Source organism: Trematomus bernacchii, unplaced genomic scaffold (genome assembly GCF_902827165.1).
Source record: "Trematomus bernacchii unplaced genomic scaffold, fTreBer1.1, whole genome shotgun sequence".
NCBI classification, from domain to species: Eukaryota; Metazoa; Chordata; class Actinopteri; order Perciformes; family Nototheniidae; genus Trematomus; species Trematomus bernacchii.
This window is the reverse complement of record NW_022988043.1, coordinates 19,850,894-19,865,583: the sequence shown is the minus strand read 5'-3', so window position 1 is coordinate 19,865,583 and position 14,690 is coordinate 19,850,894. Positions and strand designations below refer to the sequence as shown.

Genomic DNA, 14,690 nt, shown 5'->3' with positions numbered 1-14,690 from the left:
TCACACACTTACATTATAGCAGACACAGTCTTTATGGCACTTTGATTAAGTTCACCTTTCCCCATTGTTCCCTCCAGACATTGACTCAGATATTAATAAAGCCTATTGTCCCTTCCCTGTGAGACTCCTTTAGGTCTAGTGTGGCTGATTTTCAGGTTTTATATACAGTTTGATATCACATTCCCCTCTGAGGGGTGATAGCTAAAACAAGTTATGTTTAAACGTCATACAGGATAGAGATAGTGTACTGATAAACCATTAAAATACTAATCATTAGGATCATTAACACCAGGCACGGTGGGAGCCGACCCCCTGGGGTTTCTTCAAGGAATTAGATTTCTTCACAAAATGATTTCACTAATTACTTGTAGTATTGTGAATAAAGTTGAAAGCAAAACTTTTTTTTAGCACTCTTTGGGAAAGAAAACGCTTATAATATCTGTCCAATATGGTGGTCGACAGGCGCTCTATAACCATCAGGGAGAAACCCGCTGAACATTATACACACACACACACACACCCAAATGTTAATACAATAAAAAGAAACCGACACAGCTTTCATCAATGATTAAAAAAAAGAGTGTCAATGGCTGATGGCTCACCTTTTCCTTATCAAGCTTTAGGACAACAGAGAGAGGAATAAAAACAAAGACATTAAGAAAGAAACACACAGAAAACAACAAATAGAAGGCGTGGGGAGGACAATAACTTGTGGTGGTGTATGATGACGGGAACCAAAATGTGAAACAAGAACACACAAACACACAGAGAACACACGGCAAAGTCAATGAAAGGTCTTGTGAACTACATGTGAGGAATTCAGCCAGCTCTGAGAGGACAGCTGGCCGAAGAGGAACGGTTAGTTATGGATATCTATTTTGAGGGAAGCAAACCTTCTCCTGCTCCTCCTCACTGTCATCATAGCCTGAGGACTCATCCTACAGGAGGACAGATGGTAGACAACTTACTGTAGATACAAACTATAACATTGAGGTGCAGTAAAAAAGCCCAAATACCGTTACAACCTACAGATCAATTTCATTTTGTGATCTCTATATCCAATGGTCCCAACACTACTCATGGTAGTCAGAAAGTACAAATATTTCCACTTTCTGGTTTAAACTGCAGGTTTGTATCCTGAACACATCAGAAATGGACTCAGCATCCTCTATAACCCACAACACCACTCCAAAATTGTATAAATCGGCCAAGCCATTTTTTTATATTCTCAACACAGGCTATAATGCCATCGATGCTAATAAACCCAACTTCTATGAGCTGGGGACCTGTACTAAACATTTCTAACATAAAACTATGGGGTACTCAACATTCCTGGGTTTACTAAGCTGGCACGAGACTATAAAGGAAGTGACAAAACAAAGCTGCAAAATGTGACTAATTTTGGTGACACAGGTCGGATGATTCAATCTGTTTCATGTAATAACCATTTGGGGTCACATCATGTAGCCTTGGGTACATTTGACTATTATTAAACTCATTAAACATTAGCTTCTCGTCTACTACATACTGACGCTTGGAATTTAATGTTTTATAAATAAAAACAAAACATACACAGCTAAGTCTAGTTCACAAATACAGCACAACACACAACACACTAAGTCCCAGCTGCACAAAGGCCTGATTTGAAGCGTGTTAATAAATATCACATCGCTACCTATTGGGTCTGAGCAACCAACCTTATTCTCCTTCTCTTTGTTGTCAACCTAAAGGCAGACAAGATAAGTCAGGAGAGAGGACGGGGCAGATAGGACAGGACAAACAGGACAGTATTAGCAGTGCCTTTTTTCACCTTAGCTAAACTCAATTTAACACTTAAACTAAGTAACACACAGAACTGCCCATTGTAAAGACAAAATGTTCTTACTTTCTAAAAATGTCTTCACTGTCTAGATTTGGTCTTATCAAAGTCAAAAGACTAAGTGCTAGTAATAGAGCACACATAGTACTCCATTGTCTTATTAGCACAATAACAACACCCCCCCTTGAAGGGTTTGTCAAGCCATGATATAAAGATTCACCCTTATGACTCATTTGTACTCTAAAATGAATACAAAACACTAAGGAGATGGAATTAAAAAACCTGAATCATGGGGTTCTACTTAAAATGATTAAGAAGCTTGAGCTTCCCTTTCTATAAACAGCTCCTTTATGAGGGAAATGTTACATTAAAAAAGCTCCAAGGTCCAACACATACATTTTTCAACTGTATGAGGACAGAGTCCATCAAGGAGCATGACAGGGTTTAAAATGGTCTCTGGTCCAATGAAGTTTGCCATAAAACATTGATGAAAAAGGATATCATTTCACATAATAAATCAATATGAAAAGGGCAATCAAAGCACTGCATTTAGGCCTTTTTATACACAAATCATATGTATATGTATGTCAGAGAACAAGTATCTTCTCATGCAAAGGAAACCATAACAAAGAGGCAGCACATGTATGCGGCCCATAACACTATGTGTATCTTCACAAACATCCCAATTAACATCTGTTAAGATAAGTAACTTTACACTTTAACCAGCGCAGCAGACGCTCTGCCACACTTTACACCCTCTGCCCCAAGTCAGACTCCCTCTTATTCTCTGACCCCCCACAGTCAGCTGAAAAACCAAGAAGCCATTTAGTGGCAGCTAAATACAACACTTTTATACACTATCAAATGTCATTATCTGCAGCCCACTGTCTGGTCCATTAAGCACTCATTAGAGGAGGGAGGCTATGTTAGCGCACAGCAGTAAGTGCTGCCTGAGGCTTTATTTAGCTCATTTGGGCATCAGGGGTGTGGAGGGATTTATCAGCTGTGCACAGAGAGAAGCTGCTGGGGTAATAATAGGCAAACAATTATGAAAACATGTATTTAAATGTTTTTTTCTCCAGGTTAGGTTGTTATAGTAACTAATCCTTAAGTACAAACCTAAGATCCTAAGCTAAGCTAACCAAAGCTTGAATCTAAGGTTGAATCAATCATATAATTCAACCACAAATGTCATACAGTCACAAAGGAGTAGATAAGCTGAGTTTTCAATGTTAATCGCTTTTAAACTTTGATTTTAGACTATTTAGTCATTGATATTTAATGTTATTGAAAAAAATATATTTTAGGGGCTTTAAAGCTGTTTCGTTATTGCATATTATTGGTCACTTGGCTAAAAAATGACTGTCAGATATATGGCGGCAACACATCACTACTATGCACACTTGGAAAGTTCATCGACTGAGAAAAGGAGAACAGGTAATGTGTCCGTTAACAAAGGAAATTGTTGGCCTGAATATGATTTTTTTGGTCAAGTAAACTAAAAATATTGAATTGTGTTGCTAACAACATCAGAGTAGTTATGTCAACAATTTGTATTACGTTTCTTGCGTAAAGTTTGTCTACTTTCATAAGTTAAGTTGGCAAAACTTAAACAATTATAGCTTTTAGGTCAACTAAGTTATGTAAGCTTGATTCGCAAAAGAATGGGGTCTCCAACGGAAATCTGCAGGGGTCTTCATCTCCACTCCGATTTCCCACATTTGCGGCAATCTCTCCTGCTTTAAACTCTCCTGATTTATCTTCCTGAAGTTAGCACTTTGTTTAAATATTGTGTCATTTTGATGGACTAGGTTTGTTTTTTGTATGACAATATTATTTGGCACAACTTGTCCCGTTGAATTCTTATTAGGTGGAATTCAAAATGATACGTTTTTAATAAATATGAAAGAAACAATTTCTGAGCAAAAAATAATAATGGAATTCTTAGTATGAAGAACTCAAAACTTGTAGTTGTCTCAACAAAAGATTATTAGTTGGCTCAAATGTAGGCAGTTTTCCCTAAAAGCGTTTTAGTTGACCTAGAAACTCAAAAATCTAGTGCAGGCAGTTGCTTTGACATTTTAAGTTGTCTACTTTACTCTATAAAAGCAATGATAACTTTTCTTAATGAACATTTTACGAGATGATTTATACATTAAAACTATGTGGAATCTCCACATTCTAGCTTCCTTATATTGAAATGAAGATTTTACTTTTATTTGAAGAGATCAGGAAAATTACAGAACTGTATTCTTTGAGGCTTTAAATGTCAGTTTTGCTTCAAATATTCCCTCTTACCTCAGATCCTTCTGAGTCTGAGCAGGCAGACTGAAGATACAAGGGAAAAACAATCAGACACAAAGGTGAGGTGAGACAAAAAGAATAAAAGACATTTACGAAATGATATAAAAGGTTTGTTGTTGTTGTTACAGGAAGCTTTTGCTAATGCAGCCCGCCTACCCACCATGTCATCCTCCCCTTCATTGTCAGTGATAGCCTGGTGGAGATGGTATGGAAATAAAAACAAACAAATTATGAAAAAAAAGTATGACGAAGAAAATATGAATACATAAAGATAACACTAAAACATAAGATACAGTCTGAGGTGTGGTGCTGTGCTCAGGTTAAGCTAGAAGCCATTGAAAGTACATGACACACTAGTTTAAGTAAGGATATTATAACTTCCTAAATTAACCACCAATCAAAGTCATTGTATCATTTGTTACAAACATCCTTATAATGGACAAAGTGATCTACCATATTTTACAATGTTATAGATTAAATTAGCCAGTAAGGTACTCTATTATGTTACGTGTGTGTGTTTGTGGGAGATAACCTCCCTCTGGAGGAGCTTATGGATGTTAGCCTTTGCAGCCATTTACATGCACCAAAACCATGATAACAATACAAGAAAGGGAAAACTCCTTTTAATGTGACAGCATACAGATATTTGACGATTAATGTTTGGGTGTCCACATACGTTTAGCTATGTTGTGCATTTGCTATTAAAAAATAATAAGTAAAGAAAAATAAATAATTATCTTTTTATATTTCTGAGACTCTAACCTAAACTTTTCTAACATAATTAGTTTTGACTTGATGTAGAAAGATGAGCACAGGAGTAGACAATAACATTAACGATGTCAGTGAGCTAGCATGTACAATGATTGATTTATGTTATTGGGTACACCCGTGTGTGAGACAAGTGAAACAGTTTAAGCAATAAAAAGTAATTTTTTAAAATTGAACGATTAGTTTGAGGTTGTGACAGTCGACAGGTTGACCCACCTCCTCATCTAACTCCTCGGGTTCCTCCTCATTCTCAAGCTTTTGGAAAGAAGCAGCGGCGTATTGAAAAGTAGAATTATTTTGTACATACATCGTATTAGATGGGAAATATTATTTGTGGGGGTAAATACCAGGAGTATAGGAAGGAGGAGGAGATATCAGGATTCAACTAAACATAGATACAGTACTGGGTAACAAGGGGTTCAGGGCGGGTATTTGATTCAGGGAGTGTTTGGTTGTTGATGTTTTTGTTCCAGGAACAACAGGAGAGGGGAGCGAGGGTAAAAAAAACCCTGACATACCCTGTCCTCCTCAGCAGTTAACTGTAGAGAGAAAGACACACGCTCATTCTCACCTTACTTACAAAAACAATATCTGGGCAAACCAATGACAAGACCAGCTACTATAATAGAGCGTAATCCACTGTTATTTTACAAAAATATTTCATAAGATTACCTCAAATTTAAATAGTCAAGTTAATGTCCCAAGATAAATACAAGAGGTGGAATGTATCACTATGTATATACTGTAGATTTCTACTATAATTTGTCAAGGTTTCCACATTGCTCAAAGGTGGCACGTTACACAAAATGGCGAAATTAAGCACAAACAAACAAAAGAATATAGATGTCTTGAAAAACACTTTGCTGCCTCTCTTGTAGCCAAAAATGAAAATGTACGTAAAATAATTGCATTTCAGTTATTAGGTCACACCTGGTGGACGATGAGTTGAACAAAATCTGTCTGTCTATAGTCTATACTGAGATGTACCAATTCCAACAGGATTCTTGCTCTTTCATCACCATAGCAAGAAAAGCCTTTGGTGTGAACTTCTGTAAGCTCAAACTTAAATCAAACATCAGACCAGATATTCAAAATCCAGAAACAGTTATTGAATATGTTGTGATTATATATATGTCTTAATTATAAGTCTTGTTTGTTTTTTTCGAGACCAAAAAGAAACTTGTTGCTGCAACCTTCATGTTTGTGCTAGACTTTGATGATTTAAATATGAATGCATCTTCTAAATGCCATGCTCTCTGGATACTGTCTAACATGGGGCACTAAGATTTATCAAAAAACGTTAGTTTATTGCTCCTTATATGCTCGGGTTGGATGGTCTGCCCTGACCACCTGTAGACTATCCTCACTTATAAGGCTATTATTGGTGTTCTATCATGTAATCTACGGATTTATATACTTATGAAAAATACAGGAATTCATTGGCTTGCAATGAGGACTTGTTTTTACTAACTGTCCCAAAAGTCGACACTGAGCTGTTGAAAAAAGCGTTTGGTTATGCGGCTCCATTTGCAGATTTAAAGTGCTTCTTAATGACCGACAAGCAGGCAGCTCTCTCTGAAGATGCTTTGTATGATGTGGTTTCTGATGGTGATGATATGTTCACTGTTCTAGTTTTAATTTGTTTCTGTAACTGTGCTGCTGCATATCTTGGCCATGACTCTCTTGTAAAATTGTTTAATCTCATGGTTCAATGCGTGTTTCCCTTTTGAAATATATGTTTTTTTGTTATCAGGTTCAATTGTGTCTCTTTGGGGTTAATGAGAATAACACTGTTTCCACCATTTTAAGGAAAATGGGGTTCAATCTATGCCACGCGTGACAAGTTTGCCATTTTATGTGTTGCCTTCCATGCTTGAAAAGCATTTGAAAAGTTCAAAACATTCTCTGGTCTGAAAAAAGATATCTCCAGTCACTTTATATCCTGCTGTGGGCCATACCAGAGCATGTCGTTAACATCACACCTTTCCCACAAATTGACCAAGAAAGCCTGGTTAGAGCCCCTCGTTGATAAGTAACACCTGGAAAATGTCCCTTGTTATTAAACCCCCCAAAAAGCAGCATCGGGTTTTGACGTTTGACCTCGAATTATACAAAAAAACGCTATCCAGTGGCCGCATGTTGACTTGAAAAACTCTCAGGACTCCATGCCAGATGATGAAGAACCACTGATGGAGGACCAGTGTTAGGTGTGTGTGTGTTTATCTGTTATTGCTCACCTGTTTTGCTCCCATCGACTCGAACATCTTCTCCAACAGGACCCTCATCTGCTGGATGTTGTTCATCAGCACACAGGGCTGGAGTAAGATAGATGAGGGAGATAACAGGTGTAACAAAAAGATGGAGACAGAAAGTCAAGAAGGCAAAGAAAGTAAAACAAAAAAAATGAAAGTCATGAACAGACAGGAAGAAGAAATAAGCCAACAAAGAGGAAACAAAGGCGTTCAAGAGTTACAGAAGTGGGCAGCAGCATATAAAGTATTAATACACTCATAGAGAGTGCTTTATCTCTAGTGCTAAGTCTCTCTCTCTATCAAGATGAGCTCTGAATGAGGAGGTTTGGTATCAGACCATGCAGCAGTACTCACTATCTTTTCCTTCTCACAGTAGGAGGGAAAGCTCTTGGCCAGCACGGCACAGTACTGCAGCAGCACTTTGGTGATCGTCTGTGGAACAAGACAACACAGGAAGAACATGTTTACTCTGGGAACTTCTGGATTGTTGAATCTGAACACCGGTATTTACGTTTGTTTGGTCAGATACGAAGGAAGGAAGAAGTTGCAGTCTTCATTATGCGTGGTGATTTGGTTGGCGGATGTAGGTTGGTAAAATAAAACTGTTCCTACATGAAAATGCTTCTAACAACGTCTGTAGATCAGGTTCAGTAAGAGAGTCATGATATAAGTAAAGAGAAATTAATGTATTTTTTTAAACGTAGTTTTTGGGTCAATTTGAGCCCAACAAGTGGCATCAAGTTCCTTTATATTTCAAGGAAAGGCAGACTTCTCTACAGCTGATACCTCAAACACTCAGCAACTCACATTAAAACAATGTGGATAAAAAGCAACACAGGTAAGAAGGAAAGATATGTTTTTCTTTCTTTGGGATGAACAGTCTCTTTAACCCTAACCCTAAGTTCTGAGTATTTCCATTTAATGCTACTCTGTACTTCAACTTCACTTAATTGTACACGATTCAAATATTGTACCTTTTCACTTTTTTTGTTAGTTGAGTTACTTTGCAGATGTATTTTATAATTCAATGACAATTCCACAGAACAAATCAAACAAATGAGTAAGCAGCAAGTCCAGTATGTCTAGCCAAATTACAAGTAAAGAAACTGGAGTTGTTTTGAGTGACAGTGTGAGTTCCACTGTCATCCTGCCTGATGACAGACAGCATTATGTTTATTTGGCAACATATCCTCAGTTTTATGTGATCGTTTCTGTTTTTACAAAGACCTTCCTGCCAATCAGAGTCTGTAGGCGGCACTCAAGGGAGATTTGTCTCTATCATGTATCTCTCCTGATGAGCAGTTTCTCCGGACAGTGGCTGCATCTCACTTCGGTTAAATGGATTCCTTGCGTCCCTCACTTGCGTCGTTTCCCTGCGACTAGTCCCTCCCACCAGGGAAGCATGGAGAGACGCAAGGAAACCACGAGAAGCAGGGAAATGAGTTTTAAGAGCAATGGGACGTCGTTTCCTCCGGAGCGCCACGTGAAGCGACGTCCGTTTGTGATGACGCCGCACAGCTGATCGTCTGACAGCAGCCAGATCAGTGCATGCACTGCATCGTCCAATCAGTGAGCGATACACAGTAAGAGGGCGGGGCGAGTGTCTGAGGATTTCACCGGAGGATGGTCTGGTAGTTCCTCGGTTATCGCTCCTCCGTTATCACTCCTCGATCCTCCGGCAAAAATAAGGCCACTGGGACGCTACTCAAGATGGCACAGACAAATCAACTTCCGGTGATACCGAGCCCGAGGAGCGAGGAAATGAAAAATAACCCAAGTGAGACGCACCCATGGTCTTCTCATTTTGTTCAGCCATGTTGGCTCTCACACGCATCAAGACAATTCTGTTCAACAAAGCATTTATGTTGTTGCCAAAAGAAGAAAAAACGACTTTTCCATTTCCTTAAACACATTCAACTCTTCAATGTGAGGTATGGGAAAAATCCGAGCAGCATTTCTAGCACAATAGTTTAACTGTGAAAAGATGTTGGCAAATTATCGAGGTATCACACACTTGGGTGCTATAGTCTCTCCTAAACAGTTATTAACTTTGTCTTTTCACACATAACATTGAAATTGCTTTCCCACAAGGGTGAAAAAGCTTATCAATCAGAGGGGTAAGACACCACAAAGCTGTTTCTCTTGCTGATTTGGAAGGAACCCTGTGGAAGTCGTTCTAAGGATTTTGGTGTATTCATGAGCTTTAATTCCTTTTTTGGAAACAACGTTGATGCTTCAAAGAGTATGTTTTGTATTGAATTTCTCAGAGCGTTTCCAACACCCATGCTTAACCTTTTCACAAAGTTCCATTAAAATTGGACCGGTAGTTTTTACTAAATCCCGACAGACAAAAAGTCAAACCAAGCCGAAGACATATCTTACATATTTCAAACTATTCCATGGAAAAGTGTATGAAAAAGTTCAATGTGGTTATGAAATCCATTATTTAGTTCTTCAGGATACACACACAAAGTATTTTGGTGAGAAACAATTAATTTCATGTTTGTTTACAAACCACAGGGTACTAAATAAACCAGCGGGGTTATTTATTGGTTGTGATGGTTACTTGGGGACAGGAAATTACAAAAAAGTGTTGCTGTGACTTCACAGCATCTCCAGATCGCTGTGAGAGATTTCCCTACTTTCCGCTGAGTCAGCCAGTTGGCCCACTTACATTCATGCATTAAACATGTGGCCTGATGGCTGTCTGCTTTATTTCCTCTCGTTGTACAGCTCGTCCCCCCCTTTATTCATTTTCTGCCGCTGTCTGTCTTTGAGTGTCATCTCATACTTTTCTGAAAATGAACTATGCTGGCATGGTGGCAGGGGGATTTATTTTTATTTAAGGTAGCCTACAGGCCCAAACGCGTTACAAAGGCCCAACACATTTCCATTTGGAGAAACGCGCTGCAGTTTCGAAAATGATGCAAATAAAAAAACATAAAAGTGCCAAAACATCTTCACCAACTTGAAGAAACATGCATAGCGTTCATTAAAAGTGCTGCATAAACATTCAATGCAAATAGAAAACGCTGCAAGAAGCTCAAAACACATCTGATATTATTGCAGATAAGCTAGCTAGTTAACGTAGCTAACCTAGTCATTTCAAATGTACTGATAAAAACACTTAATAACAGTGAGAGTGTTTTGATTTGCATCGTTTTAGAAACCTCCGCGCATTTCACCTAATGGAAATGTTTTGGGCCGTTGTAGCGCTTTGCACATGTCGACCACCGTAGGATATAGATGGAAAATGTGACTGCAAAATAAAGACGGGATGAAGGGACGAGAGGATGGTAGAAGAGCAGATGACAAACTAAAGACTGAGACATGGAGGAGATGAAAAGGTAGACGGAGACATTAACAGGAGTGGAATCGAAAAAGCAGTCAAAGGTTGGGGACAGAGAGATGCACAGCTCAGAGTGATGGCTTACATTAGCCATTCTTTATTTAATGAGTCCTATATTGATCGAGCCATCACACCACACACACACACACATAAATATACGTGCACACAACTCTTCTGCAGGGAAAGGTTTGTTAGATGTAATGGCTGTGCCTAAAAGCAGCTGCATTAAATTAAATAAGAAGAAAGAAATATGACATCAAAGGTTCAACTACAAAAACACTGCACTGTATACATTTGGCAAAAACAGAAAAACATAAACCTGAAATCAGACAATATCTCAAAGGCACACAATATTCAATAAGTCCAATAAAGAAGAGTTGTGTGGGGAAAGCTCTTAAGATTACTAAAAGCTGCACCAGTGAGGAATTTTTATTCAGCAATGCCTCAGTGATGGAAAACACTTTATAAATCCTATTAAAAAAAATAATATTTGTACTTCCCACATCCACACATTAGAAAAGAAAGTGTGCAAACGTACTTATTGAAAACTAATCATCTTAGTAGAGAGAAGCTTAAAGTTTACTACATTTAATTTACAGGATATTTATGTACCAACATCCTCAAAGATATGCGTTGTTAAACTACCTAACTGGTTTATATGTGTCCCTTTTTACACCAAAGGAGCACCAGCATAAGCAAGAGCATAAGGAACCTTTTAAATGGAATGGAGAGCAGATTTTTCAAGAAGTTGATTTCATAAAAGAAGGCCAAACTTATTCTGCAGTTTGTTCGAGGATTCTATTATGTTTGCGGGCGACGTCAAAATACAATTGGAACACAGACATTGCAAGTTTCTTTGAAAACGGCCTATATATGTAAAGAATGAGTATTCTTTAATCTTAAAGATTTTCAATATAATATCATGTAAAGGAAAATCAGCAAATTTAAGAATTTAAGAAAATATTTGGCATTTCAGCTGCGATATCTCCCTATCTATACGTTACATATGTGTGTCAACATTTCGCAGACATATTTTCACATTTAATATATTAAGCATCCCACCAGGGCCGCAGACTATGATATGAAACCACTATTTTCTTTGATAAACAAGCTCTGTTTTGATGCTTTTTTTTATGCATTCTGGCACCTCACTTACATGCAAAAATCATTTCTCAATTGTTAGAAACATTTGAATGTGTGACATTACCCGCAAACACTACTATCGTAGAAATGTATCACAAGTCTCATTTAATTATATATATGACACTTTAACTTTCTGCCTTGGGCTGATTTTCTCACAGTTTAAATGTTTCAGTTCTATGTAAACTACCCCTGTCACTCCCAGGCTTTTATCACACCTTTAATACAAAAGAATGGCAACCTTCTGTTCTGACCATTGTCAGGTCAATTATCATACGGGTTAAGGCCCTGACAAACCAAGCAGTCACCAGAGAACTCGCCAACGCCGACGCCGACGCCGACTGTTGCGTCGCCGTGTTCTCCTGCGTCTTGGCCATGTGTCGCACTGGAACACACCGCAAAGACTTCAGCCGAGCACGTACGAACTGCGCATGCGTGAGTGGCAATAACTCTCCTTACCAGCAGGCGGCGGTAGTGTGTATTCGTCATTCTAAAGAGGCAACAACCGGAAGACAGAGAAGAAGAACAGACTGCGTGATCTAAACAAACAACAAATAGCGTGTGCGTTCCATTTTCACTATCGTCCATCGAAAACATGTTTCGTGCGGTACTGGAGCTATCAGCCATTGGAGTGTTGCTTGTGGAAGACATTCTCAAGCAACAGTTTCGCTTCTCATGCACTGATTCGCTTGCTGAACAGCCAATCAGAGTGATTTCTTTGTCCGACTGCCTGTGGCCGACGCACGGCCGATTCAACATGTTGAATCGGCCGTGCGTCGGCCATGAAAGGCCAAATAAGGCGTGTCACGGCCGACGGTGCGGGACACACCGAATTGAGTTTGGGCGACAGGGCACGCTTCGTCGTCCGACTAACGAAAACGGCCGATTTCGGCCTGGTGTGTCAGGGCCTTTACATGTCAGAGCTTAACCCATCTAGCCACCAATCTTCAATACTCTGTAATGTAATCACTATGCAAGATGACTGGCTGAGACCTTCCCATTCCTGTGTCTCTTCCCTGTATAAAGTCATTGCTTTTCTGTGTAACTTGGTTCAGATTTCTTTAGTACACATTGGTGCAGGGTTACCTGGCCTTCCAGCTGGAAATATATAGATTCTGTTAAATGCTATAACTCTTTATTAAGTAACACAACTTTGGTTTAAGCTTGTATATTTGTTATTTTCTTACCAGAAGCTGATTAAGTGTGGAATTTCAACCACAACTACAAGATGAAATATGAATAGTGATGTAAGAATATTTACTCTCTCGTCTATATCTATATATATATATATATATATATAGATCTCACCTTGGCGAAGCGCCGGTTGTAATGAGCCACCACAGCGGGGTCAGGGCAGTCCAGCTTCTTGATGATCTCAAAGCTCTGGTTGAGCTGAGTGAAGATGTCCACCACGGAGCAGGAGAACAGAGCATGCTCAGACGTCTGCTGGAACTGCAGGTTGAGGGAGAAGGACACAAAATGCAGAATTTTAGCCCACTGGTACCACGGTTTCATTAAATCAAGACAGCGACTCTTCACATCCGCTCTGCTTTCTTCAAGATTCCTTACAACAATTTCCTCCCTGACTCATGTGTCCACTTAGTCTCCTAATAACTCAAGCCATTCCTATTTCTATTCCTAGCTACCATTAATGTGAATGTGTGTAATTATTATCATTTCACTCTGACCATTGCAGTTATTATTAGACATTTAAAATTATTGCTGGTCTAGGAATAAAGGGCTTATTTAGCTATTGCACTATTCCTATTCTCGGATACATTCTTTAACAGTTAACTGTTCTTTTTGAGCGCAGATGCAAATATAAATGGTGCCCAGAGGGGTCAGTGTGGTAGTTAAGAGAACCATGCCACATATTTCCCAATTGATTGAGTCCTGCAGATGTATCCTGTGGTTACTCTCTTTTAGCAACCTTCAGACTTTGGATCCATAGTTACAGTTATATTAGAGCAGATAACCACTTAATGGTTCCTCAATAAAATCTGTCTCCTAATGGACTCCCCATAATCTCCGATAAATTGTAAGAGTTGTGCTATCAGGCTACTTAAGAGTAAAGACGTATAGATAATGTGTGCTGAGTAATGTCATTTTTTCTTATAGTATTTCCTGCATTTGTTTGCCAATCAACCCTTAACATAATATCAAAACCTCACCGCCACCCTAGCATCAACCTGTAGATCCTGTGGCTTTCCAGTTGCCATAGACTAAATGTTAGAAATATAGACACCCATTGGTTTATTGACAAGTTTGGCCATCGCCATCTTGTTTTTTTGTTAGGCAGCTCCATGTTTAAAGTGACTTTCCTGAAAACACTGTGATTAAAGTGGTAAGAAGAAAAAAAAGACAACAACCAAACCCGACAACACCACTTGGTAGCGACCTGTCAATCGCAAGGTACCCATGCTCTAACTCTGTTTTATCGTCTATTTTACTCTAAATGGGAACATAATTTACAAAAATGTACATCATGTCGAATTGAAGAATTGAAATAAGTAATCGAGACCATAAACTCATTGGAAAATGGTTAACTGAGGTAAAAAAACAAGTGTATAGACTTCTATACAATCAGACATTTTTGGCCATTAGTGGAGTTGCTCCCTGCTGGACATTAAAAAAAGAAGCATTAAGGCACTTCTGCATTGGCTTCACTTTTCAGAACTGGAGGTTGTCCCAGAAAGCATGTCGGCCATTGTAGCAAATTGTCATAATGGCCAAACTGTGGTATTACACGTCCATTCTGGTCAGTGACGTCAATTGGGCGCAAAAACACCTTTTCTCATTGACTTACATTAGAAAAGACATTTGTAAATGAGCGCAATTGTTTTTTTTTGCCACACTGTATGCATTTCTCTTTATACATCCATGCTTAGGTGTGACTAGAAATTAACATCTTAGTTTAATGTATTACGCATTTACGTATATTTATTCATGATTTACGTAAGTCCTTTAATGTAACTTCAATAAGCCTTGGTGGGAAGAAGATTCCGTTTTGTACTTAACAAAAGCTGTACTTTAATTAATTTGAGGGCCAATAAAAAAG

At 38.7% G+C, this 14,690-nt stretch overlaps 1 protein-coding gene across 1 annotated transcript in view; it reads right to left on the bottom strand.

The window, feature by feature from the left end:
* LOC117472988 (protein unc-13 homolog B-like) overlaps nucleotides 1-14,690 on the bottom strand; it is a 204,683-nt gene that overhangs the window by 27,108 nt on the left and 162,885 nt on the right. The window contains 3 exon segments of the mRNA XM_034118456.1: nucleotides 7,129-7,206; nucleotides 7,498-7,575; nucleotides 12,941-13,084. Of these exon segments, the coding sequence (XP_033974347.1) occupies nucleotides 7,129-7,206; nucleotides 7,498-7,575; nucleotides 12,941-13,084 (300 nt within the window).